Raw genomic sequence first — 18,389 nt, 5'->3', positions numbered from 1 at the left:
GATTAAGCTTGATACAACAGTTTAAATCTTGCAACTAACAGTTCTACACATAGGTGGCGCCACTCGTGCTGTCACAGTAAATATGTTGTTCTGAATTACAAAGAGTAAACCACTTGTTCTTCATTGTTCATCTGTGTGGCATATTTTCTTTCTCTAGCAAGGCAGTGTGTGGGCTGATCAAACGTGAACTACACATGGTTTATTTTACATTACGCCACAGATATTTGAGATCTTTGGACAAAAGCAGATTATATAATTTTTAAAAGATGGCCTGGTGGGAATATTCTTCCTCACGTTACATGCTTCCTTCTTCAAGTTGCACAATTGGATTGAAGAGTGGTATCAATGAGATTTCATTTGGGATATTGTATGTGACAGAACATCTAATCTGTAGCATGATCTTCATAAGTGATTTTTAAAATGCAGAAGCAGAGTATGAAACTCCATTATACTTTCTGTATCCCCCTATTGGGAACCTCACAGTGAGGGATGTGCTGAAATGGGGTCTTAAAATGTTGTTATACAGGGAAATAGCATCAATTGCGGGCTCTTGTTACTGGAGCCCCGCAGTAATGGCCACCCCCCTCCCTCAGCCCACCAGCCCATTTGCTGTTTCCCCATTCCTGAGTCAATCAGCCGCTTTGACATGGCTCCATCACTCCCAGCACTCACAGTGCCAAACAAATAGAAAATTATTTCCCACTGGCAAACATGCTGTTTACTTTCCTGAAAAAATTGCACTTTTCAGCCTGACAGCTGATCAAGGGCTCTCCCCACTGCTGTCAGCAGGAAGAAGTGTTTAAACACAGGGATGGGAGTTTAAACATTTTCTCATTATCAGAGAATAAAAAAATAAAATAAAAATATTTAAAAAATGCAACCATCGAGAGCCACAGACCACCCGCTGTGAGAGTAATGAAGCTGTGTCTCATGACCAGAATGAGAGGACTTTTATCTCTGTCCCTCGTATCATTACTGAGGTGACACCTTCACATGATCCAAGTCAGGCCTTTTTATCTGTGCTTCCCAAATGCAGTCGCAGGTTTTCTGTGGGTTTCTTCTTCTTCTTCTTCGGAAAGAATATTGCCCATCTTGTGCCATTATGGCGAGAGTTGTGTCAGCATTTATGCTGGAGATCTGAGGCTTAGTTTCTTCTTCTTCTTCTTTTGGGTTGTTTAAATTGGCCACAAAGTGTGGTCTGTGCTAATGGGAGGAAAGTGACAGATGGAAATAGAATTTGATTTATTTATTTGAAAATATACAGGCACATTTGAGAAGAGAAACAATAAAGCTGCTAATTTCTGTAAAAAGATATTTGGCATGTGCAGCTTAAGATTCATTGCATGTAATTCAACAAAACTCCATGTGTGACTTTTTAAAAAATCTTACAAAAAGAGGGGGAACGATTTAGTCCATTTTAATGATACTTCCTTCCTTCCTCCACCACAATTTTCAGCATGTAATTAAGTTCTCCAAAAGTGGATTTACTGTGCTAGTGTGATAGGGTGGTTTGTTAGAAATCCTCAGTGTTAGGCTCAAAAGTAAAATAAAGTTAGTTCCTTAGATTTCCATCTGACATGATAGACTGCTTTTTTCTAACTCCCTCTCTGTCTCCCATTTTTCACCATCCCTATTGAGGAAAAAATGACATTTATTATTTACTAGCCATCCCCTACCACGCGTTGCTGTGGCCCACATGGGAGTTCTGTGTGGGAGGTTTGGCCCAATTCTATTGTTGGTGAGGTTCAGAATGCTCTGTGATTGTAGGTGAACTATAAATCCTAGCAACTACAACTCCCAAATGTCAAGATCTTATTTCTCCAAACCCCACCAGTGTTCACATTTGGGCATATTGGGTATTGGTGCCAAGTTTGGTCCAGATCCATCATTGTTTGAGTCCACAGTGATTTCTGGATGTAGGTGAACTACAACTCCAAAACCAAAGGACACTGCCCACCAAACCCTTCCAGTATTTTCTGTTGGTCATGGGAGTCCTGTGTGCCACGTTTGGTTCAGTTCCATCGTTGGTGGGGTTCAGAATGCTCTTTCATTGTAGGTGAACTATAAATCCCAGCAACTACAACTCCCAAATAACAAAATCATTTTTTTGAGTGAAGGGCATACATTGGGTTGTTAGGTGTATTGTGTCCAAATTTGGTGTCTATTCATCCAGTGGTTTTTGACGAAGTTTGCCCCAATTCTGTCATTGGTGGGGTTCAGAATGCTCTTTGATTGTAGGTGAACTATAAATCCTAGTAACTACAACTCCCAAATGTCAAGGTCAATTTCCCCCAAACTCCATCTGTGTTCATATTTGGGCATATGGAATATTTGTGCCAATTTTGGTCCAGATCCATCATTGTTTGAGTCCACGGTGCTCTCTGGATGTAGGTGAACTACAACTCCCAAACTCAAGGTCAATGCCCACTAAACCCTTCTAGTGTTTCTGTTGGTCATGGGATCCTGTGTGCCAAGTTTGGTTCAATTCCATCATTGGTGGAGTTCAGAATGCTCTTGGATTGTAGGTGAACTATAAATCCCAGCAACTACAACTCCAAAACGACACAATCAATTTTTTGAGTGAAGAACATACATTGGGTTGTTAGATGTCTTGTGTCCAAATTTGGTGTCAATTCGTCCAGTGGTTTTTGAGTTCTGTTAATCCCACAAACGAACATTACATTTTTATTTATATAGACTAGCTGTACCCGCCACATGTTGCTGTGGCCAACCCTCCCCTCCCTCTTTCCCCTCTTCCTTCTTCCCTCCCTCCCTCCCTCCTTCCTTCCTTCACTTTTTTCTTTCCTTCTCTCCTTCCTTCCTTCCTTCCTTCCTTCCTTCCTTCCTTCCTTCCCTTTTTCCTTCCTTCCTTCTGTCCTTCTCTACCTCTTTCCTTCCTTCCCCTCCCTCTTTCTCTCCTTTCTTCCTTCTCTACCTATTCTTGGATTGTAACTCCCTGCAGTCTTCCTGATTGATTAGTCTACCTATTATCTAGCTCTATCTAATCTATATATCTTATCTATCTGGAGGATTGCTAGGAGTTACAGTCCAGAAATAGGAAATATGTATGGGTTGTGATGTTCTCAAAGAAATCCAAGGAGAAGCAAGCTTGCAGCTTGGAATCAGTGCATTTGAAGCATCCTCCTCCCCTAAAGGGCCTGGTCTAGGGGATGCTGGGAGCTGTCATTTTTGCACATGTGCTGTACAGTCATTTAGCGTTTGGGGTTTTTTAAGTCCTTTCTGCTATTTTTTTGAAGGGGTTTATGAGTGATTGTCACTCGTGTGTTAGGGGTTTAGTGTCCAAATTTCGTGTCAATTCATCCAGTGGTTTTTGAGTTATGTTAATCCCACAAACCAACATTACATTTTTATTTATATAGATTTATTTACGGCATTTCTACCCTGCCTTTCCCTACCCCAGAGGGAACTCAAGGCGGCTTACAAGTAGGCAACCATATGAAGCCATAGGATATATACAATTACAAATACAGTGAAATGGCATCAATTGGTCATAAGTCAATCGCAGAGCTTGCAAGTAATGTTATAAATAACTAGTTGCTTTCTCCATGCCTTATCTTGAGTTTTTGTTGATAAGATTTGTTGAAAGGAGATTTGCCATGGCCTTCTTCTGACAGAGCTCAAGTCCCAGCTGCTAGTCCCAATATTAGAGTAGATCTTTTCACTCAGTTGTGAGATGGTAAATCCACACCTACAGAAAGTCCACTCAAATAATGGATCTATCCTGGTCTGGATTAGGAATTGGAGTTAAGTCATTATCCATTGATAACTCCTTTTACAAGCCCGTAGCCAAGGGGGTGGGTGGGTTTAGGGGGTCAAACCACCACACACACACCCAAATTTTTCAGGTAAAAAAACCCTGGTTTACTCATGAATTTTAACTGGTTAACCAAATACCCATGCCAAGTCTATGAGAAGCAAAAATTAGAATCCTTCCAGAACTGCAACCACTAACTAAACCAAATTTTGATCATTCGCAGTATAATTACCTACTTTTTTACCAATTTACATTGCAATGGCAGCGATAGCTGGCATAGTGGAAACTGCCAAAATGTGGTAGCCAGCAAGCAAAGCCTAAGGCATGGGGTGGGACAGGATAGGGATTTGACCTGGATAGTAAGTGGAAACTGAGGAAGCTGGAAACTGACGTGTCTCCCGCTGGTTCATCTAATCCAGTGGTTCTCACCCTGTGAGTCCCCAGATGTTTTGGCCTTCAACTCCTAAAAATCCTACAGTCAGTACATTGACTGGGATTTCTGGGAGTTGTAGGCCAAAACACCTGGGGACCTACAGGTTGAGAACCACTGATCTGATCTAAGCCCTGCCAAAGAAACATGAGCAGAGAGAAGAAACTGTGCCATTGTTAGACTTTGGACTTAATATGAACAAGACTGTTTCTGATGACCAAGTGAAATCTCAGTTAGTGCAAAACTCTGAACTCTGATACAACATAATTTTGCTCAAATTTAATAGGGAATTTTGGCATGATTTGGACATGGCACAATCACAAAAACAGCAAGCTATTGCAAGACAATATTTTTTAGGTTATAGATTACACTAACACATTTTGAAAAAAATCTGTTCCTGTTTTGAAAGTCTTATTTCCTGTTTAATTGTGTGGCACTTACTTGTTTATACTCCAGAAACTTCATTTTTGTGGCTGCCGCAAACTATGTTGCATTGATGTATTGTCAAAGGCTTTCATGGCCAGAATCACTGGGTTGTTGTATGTTTTTTTGGCTGTATGGCCATGTTCCAGAAGCATTCTCTCCTGGCGTTTCACCTGCATCTATGGCCTCAGAGGTTGTGAAGTCTGACCTCACAACCTCTGAGGATGCCTGCCATAGATGCAGGTGAAACATCAGGAGAGAATGCTTCTGGAACATGGCCATTTAGTCCTAAAAGCTTACAACAACCCTATGCTGCATTGGTTGAGACTCTATGAGATATTCACTGAAAAACTAGAGTAAAATATGTTACAGGATGTCCCACAAAAACCAAGTTTAAAAAAGTAATGAACTTTTTTCATATTTTTATGATAGAACCAATTAGGAAATAACATCTATAACAGGAAAAAAAATCATATTATGTGGCATTAGTAATAAAGATACATTCTGCAGACTTGTGTATAAATTTGCTAATTATATTTGTCATCTCTATATTTATTTCTCCTAGTTTGTGGTAGTAACTGGAGGGGAGCAAGTTTCTTTTGGAGTAGTGGATGAAAACATGTTGATGCAGCAAGAGCAAGTTTGATTTTTCTTGTTCTTGCTGGATAAATTCTGACACAGTGAGAATGTACTATCCCTGAAAGAGTTCAAAGAGGCTCCAACCAGTAGCACCTATATCTACACACATCAGAAGTCACTGAACAGTACTTTTCTTATTGATATTCTGTCATTCTGTCAAGAAAGCAGAGATCAAGGAGATTAAACACATAGTTCTGATTCATGGATAAAATGCTGGCCTACACATATGATTTCTGTGGCCCCAAATCCTTCATTGGACCCGTGCAAACTCTCTTTTATTTTCAAAAGAGCATGTGTTTTGGAGGGGACCAAAGAAGTCAACTGAATGTCATAAAATCATTTGCCCGCTAGGCGCGTTTCTAATGCGCTGCTGGTGTGGAATCGGTGTAATGATAATCCCCTTAGTGGCAGCAGAAGGTCCCCTTAGGAAACTATAACAAATATTAAACAATTCCTTTTGTTGACTTTATCCAAGAAGCCATCTTCCCTGGAGGCTCAGCTCAACTTTAGATTAATCCTCTCCTTCCCCCAGGAGTCCTTTTGTTGGGAAAGATCGGAAACAAACCCCAAGAATGACAAGTCTGTCTCTAAGCCTTGGATCAGTTGCCGCATTCTTAAAATTATCAGCTCCCATCTGTTCTGTTTGTTCAGCCAATGATCTGGTCCAGGGATATCTCTATTAAGAAACAATTGGATTTATCCTAGAGGTCCAGTGATCAGGCTCGCACTGTTAACATCTTGGTTGCCAAGTCAATCTTTCTGACATGGCAAACGTGGGATAGCAGACAGACATCTGTAGTTTCCTTTTTCACTGACACATTTGCATGAAGGGAAGGCCTGACCCTTGCCAGATTCGTTCTAGTAGCCTCTTAAGATTTACTAAGCAAACTTATAAGAACAATCTGAAGAATCAATGTATAGAGAATTATTTTCAATTGTTTTTAAAATGAAAAATATTTTTTCTCTTTCAATAATTATGTATCTTGTTTTTGTTTAGCTGAATGGAGCCCCCGTTGGCGCAGTGGGTTAAAGTCCTGTGCCAGCAGGACTGAAGACTGACAGGTCGCAGGTTCGAATCCAGGGAGAGGCAGATGAGTTCCCTCTATCAGCTCCAGCTCCTCATGTGGGAACATGAGAGAAGCCTCCCACAAGGATGATAAAACATCAAAAAATCATCCAGGCGTCCCCTGGGCAACGTCCTTGCAGACGGCCAATTCTCTCACACCAGAAGCGACTTGCAGTTTTTCAGGTCGCTCCTGACACGACAAAAAAAAAGCCTGAATTAAACCGGAACCCAACTGCAGCCCGGCTGCCCCAGTGCAGCATGATGTTGCAGCACCCTATACTAGCCAAGCTCTGCTTCATTTGCACCTTTAACGCAACTTTGTTGACCTTATCAGGTGGGCTTGTTTTTGGTTGAATATTCCAGTTCCTCTTCACAAACTCTCCTTTGCAATGGAGACTGCCAGCTCCCACCCCAAGGCATAGAACTACTTCCGTGGGGCTTCATCTCAAAACTGTAGAGGAACCGTTATATGCCACCACTGCAGCAACACGAGAGGCTTTCTGTGTTGCATTGGGGTCAACAGGGGGAAGCACGGCAGTGGATGCTTCCCTCAGTGGGAAAAGATAGTGGGGAAGCTGGGCAATGCGAGGTGTGGGGAGACAGGTTCCAGCATGGCAATTCCGTGATGATTCCAGTGGCACGTATGATGAGGTCATATAGAATCATAGAATCATAGAGTTGGAAGAGACCTCATGGGCCATCCCGTCCAACCCCCTGGCAAGAAGCAGAAAAACTGCATTCAAAGCACCCCCGACAGATGGCCATTCAGCCTCTGTTTAAAAGCCTCCAATGAAGGAGCCTCCACCACACTCCAGGGCAGAGAGTTCCACTGCTGAACAGCTCTCACACTCAGGAAGTTCTTCCTAATATTCAGATGGAATCTCCTTTCTTGTAGTTTGAAGTCATTGATCCGCATCCTAGTCTCCAGGGCAGCAAAATAACAAGCTTGCTCCCTCCTCCCTATGACTTCCTCTCACATATTTATACATGGCCATCATGTCTCCTCTCAGCCTTCTCTTCTGAACGCTAAACATGCCCAGCTCTTTAAGCTGCTACTCATAGGGCTTGTTCTCCAGACCCTTGATCATTTTAGTTACCCTCCTTTGGACACATTCCAGCTTGTCAACATCTCCCTTCAATTGTGGTGCCCAGAATTGGACACAGTAATCCCGATGTGGTCTAACCAAGGCAGAATAGAGGGGGAGCATGATTTCCCTGGATCTAGACACTAGACTACTGATGCAGGCCAAAATCCCGTTGGCTTTTTTTGCTGCCACATCACATTGTTGGCTCATGTTTAACTTGTTGTCCACAAGGACTCCAAGATCTTTTTCACACGTACGGCTCTCAAGCCATGCGTCCCCATTCTACATCTTTGCATTTCATTTTTTCTGCCTAAGTGGAGTATCTTGCATGTGAGCATGTGGTTCAAGTACCATATGGCGGTGACACTGTTTTTGAGTCTCCAAAAGCTGACAATTATGCTGCATTGTAAGGAAAAATTTAGTCTCCTTTGGCTAGTACTCAGTAAAGCTGGCTCACTGAAATGGTTAGGCCGCTTTAAACATACTTTCCAAACAGCTCGATATCTAAAAACAGAAATGCCTAAACACCTTAGGAGGGTATTTACCAGAGCTCGTTTTGAACAGCTGGATACAATGGACAAGCACGGAAGGTTTAATCAAGTCCCATACAACGAACGATTTTGTATTTGTGGAGCACCAGAGGTGGAGGATATCACACACGTATTGTTCAACTGTGAGCTGTATAAGAAAGAGAGAGACCATTGCCTTGGACCATACATTATTCAAAAAACACACTGGGACCCATATATTAAAACCTCATTTTTGTTGGCCGGACAGAACCCTAAAATAACACACAAAACAGCCCTTTTTTTATTCAAAGCAACACAGCTGAGAATTGCACATTTAGAATCAATTGGGGTAAACTGTGGAGGTGACGCAGACATTTGATCTGAACGAGATCCTGTTGACAGCTTGTTTATTTTAACTCCTTTTATACCGAGGGTTGTATGTTGTATGTATGACTATGTATGGCTATGTGTTAATTGTGTTATGTGTTAAATGTTTTGATACGGCCAATAGGCCAATCAATAAAACGTATCTATCTATCTATCTATCTATCTATCTATCTATCTCCTTTGGCTAGTAAGTATCAGCAATTCTCTCAAGCAGAGATGATCAATAGCATTCATTGCCCACCCCCTCCACTCCTTTATTTTTCTTCACCAAAACTTGCTAGAACTGATGGGATGGTGGCTTTTCTCATATGGAGCAAAGAGATCAAACATTTCTGGTTTCAGCTTCACTCCTGGGACTGTGAAGATGGACTGCTCTATGAAGAAAACAAAAGGGAAAGTATTAATGGAAGTACAGCTTCCCAAATAAGAGGGTATTGGAGCAAAACTATCTTTAATAGAGGACAACCATTGCTGTTTTGGAATAAAGCTCTTCCCTGCAAAGCCACTCCACCTGGGAATGCTGCATGAATTGCCCTCACAGATGCGAACAGAAGGATGTGTTAAGAGGAAATAATTATTTCACTAATATTTGTGTTTCCATGAGAGAACACCTAAGGGATTGCAACAGAGCTAGTTTCCTCTATTGCGGGCCTGCACAACCTGTGACCCTCCAGCTGTTTTGGCTTCCAACTCCCTGAGTTCCTAGTCATTGGACAAGCTGTCTAGGGCTTCTGGGAGTTGGAGGCCAAAACAGTTGGAGGTTGTGCAGACCTGCGCTCCGTATAAGGAAATAAAGTGAGCTACCTTTCAGGTTGGGCAGTCTATTATTTATTTATTTTATTTCAAACATTTGTATCCCACCCTTCTCAACCCTCGAGGGAGGCCTCAGGGTGGCTTACAACTAGCAACAATTCAATGCCAACACACATATCATAACAATGTAATACAAGTTAAGCATTAATTAAAACATTAAAATATAAAATATCCATTTTTGTTTTTAAATGCAAAGGGCTAATGAAAAATATTGGCAAGCTGAGTATGGATTTCCAGTAATAAATGTTAGCCTCATATATTATTATTATTATTATTATTAATAATAATAATAATAATAATAATAATAAACTTTATTTATACTGCCACCATCTCCCCAATGGGGACCCGGGGCAGCTAACATGAGGTCAAGCTCAAAAGATACAATACATCACAGCAAAATACAGAATGCAACCCCCCCCCCCCAAAAAAAACACCCCAACAAAACTTACATTAGAAAATAAACAATAGTAGCAAAACACACAATGAAACAAATTAACACAATATAAAATCGAACAGGATGGGCAGGCCAAATGGACGAGATAAAATGATAAAACCCTGGGTGAGGTAGGAGTAGAAAAAGTGTAAGTGACGGGAGCCCAAGAAGAATGAAAACAGTGGGGTAAGGCTTTCAGTTTAGAGCAGGGGAAAGAGGAAAGCATTGGAGGGGTGGAGATAGCAATGCAGAAGATATGCATTTGGCAATGGAATATGCTGCCACCTCTGGATGTCTCTAAGCAGGGGCTGCTTGGCCATCCGTCAGGACGGCTCTGATAGTGTCCTCCTGATGTCAGAGCTGGGTTGGACTGGATGCCCTCTGGGGTCTCTCTCAACCATGACTCTGTGCCAGACTACCACTATTTATCATCCCCATCTGATGATAAATGTGTAGTGGGTGGGAGTTTTGGAACGTGCCATGCTTTCATCCCTACATTAATGAGAATTGTAGTCCGGCACAGAATCATAGCTGGAAGAGACCCCCAAGGGCCATTCAGCCCAACCCTATTTCCACCAGGCAGGAGGACACCATCAAAACACCCCCCAACAGATGGCCATCCAACCTCTGCTGAATAACATCCACAGATTGGAGCTTTGTATTTCTATTTTATTTCTTTTCTATTTTTAGCAAATGTGCCAGCTGACAGTTTTGAAAGTATGCATTGCTCAGTCCTTTCTGGGAAAGTAACGACTTTTAGGATTCTTTCGAATCGGCTCAAATTGTTTACTTGAGCAGTGGATGCTAGACATTTCTTCATCCATACCATCATTCCTGCATTGTCTCATAATTTCATGCTAAAGTATAAATGGTGCAGTGGTAGAAGCACCAGAGCCAGTAGTGATACTGATTGTGAGATTCTGGAAGTTATTGTTCCAAAATTTAACTTTTCAAAGTTAAATTTAACTTCTCAAACCAGCAATAAATTGACCCCCTGTGCATGAATCTTCAGTTATCCCAAATCCCCAGAAACTGACAAGGGGTGCTCATTGCATGTCACAAGAATTGCCAAAGCCAACTTAACAGCGTTACTCACAAACCTGTGATTTTGTACTCTCAAGATAATGTGCAGTGAAGGTACTGATGCATCATCCTCGCAGTGAGATGTGCAAGATGTAATTGTTGGTAGCCCTGATAGGAGTTCTCTGTTATCATGTAAACCTAAACACATATATTAAAAAGGAGTGACTTGCTATCTCGCCAGATTAGGCAGGAACTGCTGAATCACTGTCCTTGGCTCCAGTAGTCAACTGCTTATCAGACTAAACTGCCAGGTTTTTAGCAGCAGAAGTCTTTGTTTTCCTTTAAAGGCTTTCCCAGTCACCTTTGTTTACAGCCTTCCTATGAGGACATTGCTGACAATCCTAGTATTAAAAAAATATAGGTCACATTTCTCTAAGCATCAGGCTTGGCTTGGCACTCTTTCAACTCATGTTTTCCCTCCTATCACCACACTGGGGTCCCATCTACACTGCCATACAAAATCCAGCTGATCAGCTTTGAAGTGGATTATATGGCAGTGTAGACTCATATAATCCAGTTCAAAGTAGATAATGTGAAGTATCTGATTTGATAATCTGAATGATATGGCAGTGTAGAAGGGGATTGGGTTACCACAGACTTGTTTTTCTTATTGGTTTATTTATTATTTATTTATTTCAAATACCCCCGAAGGGGGGCTCAGGGCAGCTTACAGTCAGCAACAATTCGATGCCCCCCCCCCATATACAACAAATAAAACAACAGTTACATAATAAGTAAAATGTTAAAATTAGATTAAAAACCATTTAAAATTGTGCAAATTGAATTTGTTGGCATGTCTAAGGTTAAGTTCTATGAATGACAACTCAATCCAAAGCCTTTCCACAGTCCATTTTCCATAGCATTGTTGTCATTTTTATTGTCAGCCTGCTATCCGAATGCCTGGTCCCATAGCCACATCTTCAACTTTTTCCTGAAGGAAAGGAGGGAAGCCACTGACCTAATTTCGCTGGGAAGCTAGTTCCATAGGCGGGGGGCCACCGCCGAGAAGGCCCTGTCCCTCATTCCCACCAAGCGCATTTGTGACAAAGGTGGGATCAAGAACAGGGCCTCCCCGGAAGATTGTAAGTTTTGAGGTGAGACATAGGGGGATATATGTTCGGACAAGTAAGCTGGGCCAGAACCATATAGGGCTTTATAGGTCAATACCTTTATAGGTTTACCAATCTCTCTGTGAGTCCAACTACTTCTGATGCCAACTGTAATTTGGCTATATACTTGAATTGATATACATTCCAAATTTATTACTATTGTTGTTTTTGTTGTTGTTGTTCATTCATAGAATCATAGAATCAAAGAGTTGGAAGAGACCTCATGGGCCATCCCGTCCAACCCCCTGCCAAGAAGCAGGGATATTGCATTCAAATCACCCCTGACAGATGGCCATCCAGCCTCTGTTTAAAAGCTTCCAAAGAAGGAGCCTCCATCACACTCCGGGGCAGAGAGTTCCACTGCTGAACGGCTCTCACAGTCAGGAAGTTCTTCATGTTCAGATGGAATCTCCTTTCTTGTAGTTTGAAGCCATTGTTCCGCGTCCTAGTCTCCAGGGCAGCAGAAAACAAGCTTGCTCCCTCCTCCCTGTGGCTTCCTCTCACATATTTATACATGGCTATCATATCCCCTCTCAGCCTTCTGGTATCAAGGTAAATTCGTTCAGTTGCTTCCAACTCTTCATGACCTCATGGACCAGACCACGCCAAAGCTCCCTGTCTGCCATCACCACCCCCAGCTCCTTCAAGTTCAAGCCAATCACTTCAAGGATACCATCCATCTATCTTGTCCTTGGTCAGCACCTCTTCCTTTTTTTTCTTCCATTTTCCCCAGCATCATTGTCTTCTCCAAGCTTTCCTGTCTTCTCATGATGTGGCCAAAATACTTCATCTTCACTTCTAATATCCTTCCCTCCAGTGAGCAGTTGGGCTTTATTTCCTGGAGTATGGACTGGTTGGATCTTCTCGAGGTCCAAGGCACTCTCAGAACCTTCCTCCAACACCACAATTCAAAAGCATCCATCTTCCTTCACTCAGCCTTCCTTATGGTCCAACTCTCATATCCATAAGTTGCTAGAGGGAATACCATTGCTTTAACTATGAGGATCTTCATTGCCAGTGTGATTATTACTATAATTGTATCTATTCTTGTGAGTTGTTCTTCTCTGGATGACTACTCTTGTATTTACTGTTGGCAGATCCATCTTTCAGCCTCTTCAGCTGTGATCCTTGAAAGGGGCTTTTTCAAAGTCATGGCTACTTGTGCTTCTTCTGAGCATAACCTGGAACTGCAACATGTGCAGCTGACCAGAGAGATGATCCTAAAAAGTTTCCTTAACTGTGGAGCCTTTGAGATGAGCAGCTCTCCTTGGACTTTGTTGCTTTCTACAGATATCATGAGGAGAAGGCTTATGGGTGCATCCGACCCCTTCTACCCTGCCATACAATCCAGATTATCAAAGCAGATAATCCACATTACTGCTTTGAACTGGATCATATGAGTCTACACTACAGGTAATCTGGATGATGTTGTTGTTGTTGATGATGATGATAATAATAATAATAATAATAATGCCTAAAGACCTTGGCCTGCACTTAAACACAATCGGCGCTGACAAAATTACCATCTGCTAGCTGGAGAAGTTCACCTTACTGGGATCTGCGCGTATTATTAGCGGATACACAGTCCTATACACTTGGGAAGTGTCCGACGTGTGATCCAATTCAACAGCCAGCAAAGTGTCTGCTGTGGACTCATCTTGTTGTGTTTCAAATAATAATAATAATAATAATAATAACTTTATCTTTCTAACCCGCCTCCATCTCCCTGAAGGGACTCATCATGGAGCAATGCCCAGGCAACATACAATTAAAAACAGAACAACAAAATATAAAAAGCATAAAAACAACAAACATCATAAACAATAAAAGCAAGCATCATAAGCAACAACATAGGTACCATGTGAAGGGGCCCAAGAGTGCCCTATCTCCAAAATATGACACAAGGTGGGCAGATCAAATTCGGCCTACAGCCCTTTGTGTTCCCCCAGAATTGTGACCTTCCAAAGATGGTTGGGCCTCTTCCATACACCCCTCTATCCCAGAATATCAAGGCAAAAAATCCTACAATATCTGCTTTGAACTGGGTTATCTGAGGGCCCTTCCACACATCCATATATCCAGAATATCAAGGAGGGAAATCTGACAATATCTGTTTTGAACTGAGTTATCTAAGGGCACTTCCACACAGCCCTATATCCCAGAATATCAATTATTATTATTATTATTATTATTATTATTATTATTATTTGCATACTGCTTTTCTCACTCCTGGGGGGACTCAAAGCGATTTACAACATAATAAATGGCAAATCCGATGCCTTGCATATATATAAAAATATCACCTATCTAAATCAATAACCTATAACCATAGATAGAAACCATCAAGGTAGAAAATTCCACATTATCTGAGTTCAAAACAGATATTGTGGGATTTTCTGCCTTGATATTCTGGGATATAGGGCTGTGTGGAAGGGTCCCGAGTCCACACTGCCATATATTCCAGAAAATGTGGGATTTTATTCAGCTGTATGAAAGGGGCCTAAGTCCACACTCAGATAATGTAGGATTTCCTGCCTTGATATTCCGGGATATAGGGCTGTGTGGAAGGGCCCTGGGACTGTAGTGTAACCCAGGCAAAAGACAGCTGTAGTGAAGGGAAGAGAATGACTGGCTGTGTAATGTTGGTTTCCACCCTTCCTTTCGCAGTTCTCTTATATCACGATGGAAAACAATTCAGAAACTTTCAAAAGTTTCCTTTTTCCCTGTGTGTGTGTATCTGTATATAAATAAGGAGTAAAGTTGGGATTCTCTAACATAGGTTCCTATCCTTATAGAATTCTTATCTGGAAATTCTCTTTATAAAATGCCAGGAGCCCCAGAAAAAAATAATAATTTGGCATAACAGTAGTGGGAATGCAGCCTGCTAATCAAAAGGATTCAAATCTTTCTATGTGCTGCCAAGCTCTCTTCTTCCCACCCAGTGGAGGGGGAGACAGGGAGGGAGAAAGAGACAAAAAGACGAGGGAACTGAAGGCATGGAGCTTCTCTTCTTCTCCACAATCTTAACAAATGCAAAAGCTTCCACTCCACTGACTCCTCATTAACTTACCGAATCTGACAGTCTAATTATCGCAGCTGCTTTGCGCTTAGAATAAATAAATATGAGAGTGGATGTTTAAAGAAAATGGGAAGGGAAATGCCATCATCCAGACAGTAGAGAGGGAGGGAGGGAGAGGGGGAGATTGTTTTAAATTTTTATATCCAAAGATATTTAGAGCATTTTGGGGGAAAGATACTAAGATAGTTGTCTTTCAGGCTAATTGAGTTCCTCCGTTTGTGGTTGCTCCCTTGTCACCGTCTCCAGTGTTCACTTTCAAACTTTTCTTTTGTGAAATCAGTTCCCTGTATCAGTTTTACTCCTCGGTGCCCACACGTGGATGGTGACAGGAAGACTCATTTTTGCACAGCGATTTGTAACTCAACTCTACACGTCACTCCCAATGCTTGGGAAAGTTCCTTTTGGAAGTATGACACAGAAAAGGAACTTTCCTGTGCTGTGCTCCCTCACATCATGCAGCATAAACAGTTCAATCCAGAGAGAAAGATATTAGTTGGAGTTCAAATGTTTGTGGTTGTTTTGTGGGTGGGTTTGAGGACATGTAGCGTAACATTTTAAAGCTGGCTTGTGACCCATAAAAGTGTCACTTGTCACCATCCAAAAGTCATACTTCCAAAAGGAACTTTCCCAAGCATTGGGGGTGACGTGTAGAGTCGAATTACAAATCGCTGTGCAAAAATTAGTCTTCCTGCCACAATCTACATGTGGGCACCGAGGAGTAAAACTGATACAGAGAACAGATTTCACAAAAGAAAAGTTTGAACGTGAACACTGGAGATGGTGACAAGTGACACTTTTATGGGTTTGTGACCCATAAAAGTGTCACTTGTCTCTGGCATAGACTCAGATGGAATGGCACAGTTTGTATAGTTTACAAACTGTGCGATTACAGAGTGTTTTTAGGGGTGCTTTTGCTTTTATTAATTGAAGCTGCTATTAAGGCTGTAGTACAGCCTTAGGGGACCAGGACATCCATAGGGATTCCAAGGTGCTTGTTTATAAATCTATTGTCCTCCCAACCCTGCTATATGTCTGCGAGACGTGGACTGTCTACAGACGTCATATGCAACTCCTGGCAAGATTCCATCAGTGCTGCCTCCAGAAAATCCTGCAAATCTCCTGGGAAGACAAGCGGACAAATATCAGCATGCTAGAAGAAGCAAAGACCACCAGCATTGAAGAGATGGTCCTCCGCCCTAAACTCTGCTGGACTGGCCACGTTGTCCGGATGCCCGACCACCATCTTCCAAAGCAGTTCCTCTACTCCGAACTCAAGAACAGAAAACGGAATGTTGGTGGACAGGAAAAGAGATCTAAAGATGGGCTCAAAGCCAACCTTAAAAACTCTGGCATAGACACTGAGAACCGTGAATCTCTGGCCTGTGAGCGCTCCAGCTGGAGGTCAGCTGTGACCAGCAGTGCTGTAGAATTTAAAGAAGCACGAATGGAGGGTGAAAGAGAGAAACGTGCCAAGAGAAAGGTGCATCAAGTCAACCCCGACTGAGACTATCTTCCACCTGGAAACCAATGTCCTCACTGTTGGAGAAGATGCAGATCAAGAATAGGGCTCCACAGTCACCTATGGACCCACCAGTACACTGATCTTGGAAGGCTATCCTACTTGGGCAATGAGGGATCGCCTAAGTAAGTAAGGCTGTAGTTTGAAGACTAACTATTTCTCTTTGTGCTTCTCTTTTCTCTTGCTACAAATCCCTCCGTCTTTCCTTTTATTCTCATTAGAGAAACCAAATGAGTACAAGCAACTTGGGTGGGACCTTTAGTGAAAGAACAGTGCAAAGAGGAAGGAATAAGAAGCCCTCTACCCCTGTCTTGATCTTCCCTTTCAAATAGCATCAATAACCACTGTCGTTCATTAAGTGGCATCAGATAATCCTCTGGTATTGGCCTCAGCCCCCTTTACTGTAATACAAAGTGATAAACCATTGATGCCCCCTAGAAAAAGAAAGTTGGCGCCATGCTGAGAAACCTGAATAGGGTTATCTCATTTTTTGTTTTGTTTTTCAGTTTGCACCTGAAACTTAAGCTCTTTAGCACAACAGTATCTCCAGTTTGATCTGGATATCTCTTTCAGTATTTCAAGTACAGAGTTATTAATACACTGGCTCCATATACTAGTTTTCTGATTTGTTAATTCTACTTTGTCAAAAACTGAGATTCCTAGACTCCTGGACAAAAGAACGATTAGCTTCCACTCAGAGACCAGCCTTTCCTAAACAGTTCAATCCAGAGAGAAGGATATCAGTTGGATTCCAATAAAAGTGAACATTTTCTCTCTTCCCAATGGCTTTGTAATTATATCTAATCAGAGGCCAGGATATTGACATGAAATAATTTTAGAATTAATTCTCTACATTCTCTGAATTTCAAAACTCTGTGTAGTTGGGTAAAATATAACTGAGGGGAGCCAGCATGGTTGAGTAGTTTAAGGCTTGGACTATGGCTTTCGAAATCAAGGTTCAAATCCCTGTTCAGCCATGAAACCCACTGGGTGCCCTTGGGCAAGTCACACTCTCTCAGCCTCATAGGAAGGTAATGACGAAGCAATTCTAAACAAATCTTGCCAAGAAAAGTATGATAGGCTCACCTTAGGTTCACTGTAGGTCAGAAACAACTCGAAAGCACACAAGAACAAGAAAAATGTAACTTATTGGATTAGATTGAGTACACTGTGTAACATGTTTTTTGTTCATGTCATTTCCTAATTGGTTCTATCATAAAAACATGGAAAAGGTTTATTAAACTGCAAAAACTTTGTATTGTCGAAGGCTTTCGTGGCTGGAATCAATGTTTCTAGAACATGGCCATACAACCCAATGAAAACTTTGTTTTTGTGGAACATCCTGCAGCACATTTTTTGCTATAGTTTTTCAATGAAGACCATATCTCACCCAGTCTCAACCAATTCAACCTAGTTTGTGGCAGTCACAAAAACAAAGTTTCTGGAGTATAACAACTACTTTCAAAGTCAGTACCACACAATTAAACAAGAATAACACTTTCAAACCAGGAACTGGAAAAAATTCAAATTTTGTTATATAGTGTTATTACTGCTACTACTATTACTACTACTTCCCTTTCGCTTCCTCCTCCTCCTCCTTTTTTGTCTTCATTTTGTGTTTACAAATGTTGCTTTCCTTCCATTTGTTTCTCCCCATCAAATAGACTTATTTTTTATAGTTGTACATTTGGCGAAGTTATTTTATAAAAGGATATTCCTCATGAAATCTTTTTCCCTGGAAAGGACTAACTCCATTGTTACTAAGCTATTGTTTGTGTTCTTTGGTATTTACATAAGGTTTTGTCAGAGCTTGGAAATAATTTATTAAAAATTAATGTGTTGACCCAATTCATTCACATGTTCAACAACAACTTTAATATTTTTTATCTTATGATTAAACACCAACAAAGTTAAATTCTAGAGTAGCAATTAACAGCTTGCATTTATTATTATTTTTTAAGTTGGGGTGTTAGCCATTTTGAATTAATGTATTGTCAAAGGCTTTCCTGGCCGGAATCACTGGGTTGCTGTAGGTTTTT

General features: G+C 41.4%; 1 protein-coding gene across 1 annotated transcript in view; it reads right to left on the bottom strand.

Moving 5' to 3' along the window:
• Nucleotides 1–8,472: 8,472 nt before the first annotated feature.
• The window catches only part of CDK15 (cyclin dependent kinase 15), a 73,528-nt gene continuing 63,611 nt past the window's right edge, over nucleotides 8,473–18,389 (bottom strand). Inside the window, exon 13 of the mRNA XM_067470090.1 lies at nucleotides 8,473–8,688. Coding sequence (XP_067326191.1) covers nucleotides 8,579–8,688 — 110 coding nt within the window. The 3' untranslated portion in view covers nucleotides 8,473–8,578. The remainder of the gene's footprint in view (nucleotides 8,689–18,389) is intronic.

Source organism: Anolis sagrei, chromosome 1 (genome assembly GCF_037176765.1).
Source record: "Anolis sagrei isolate rAnoSag1 chromosome 1, rAnoSag1.mat, whole genome shotgun sequence".
NCBI classification, from domain to species: Eukaryota; Metazoa; Chordata; class Lepidosauria; order Squamata; family Dactyloidae; genus Anolis; species Anolis sagrei.
Note: the sequence above shows the minus strand (reverse complement) of the source record. Positions and strands in the feature narration are given on the sequence as shown.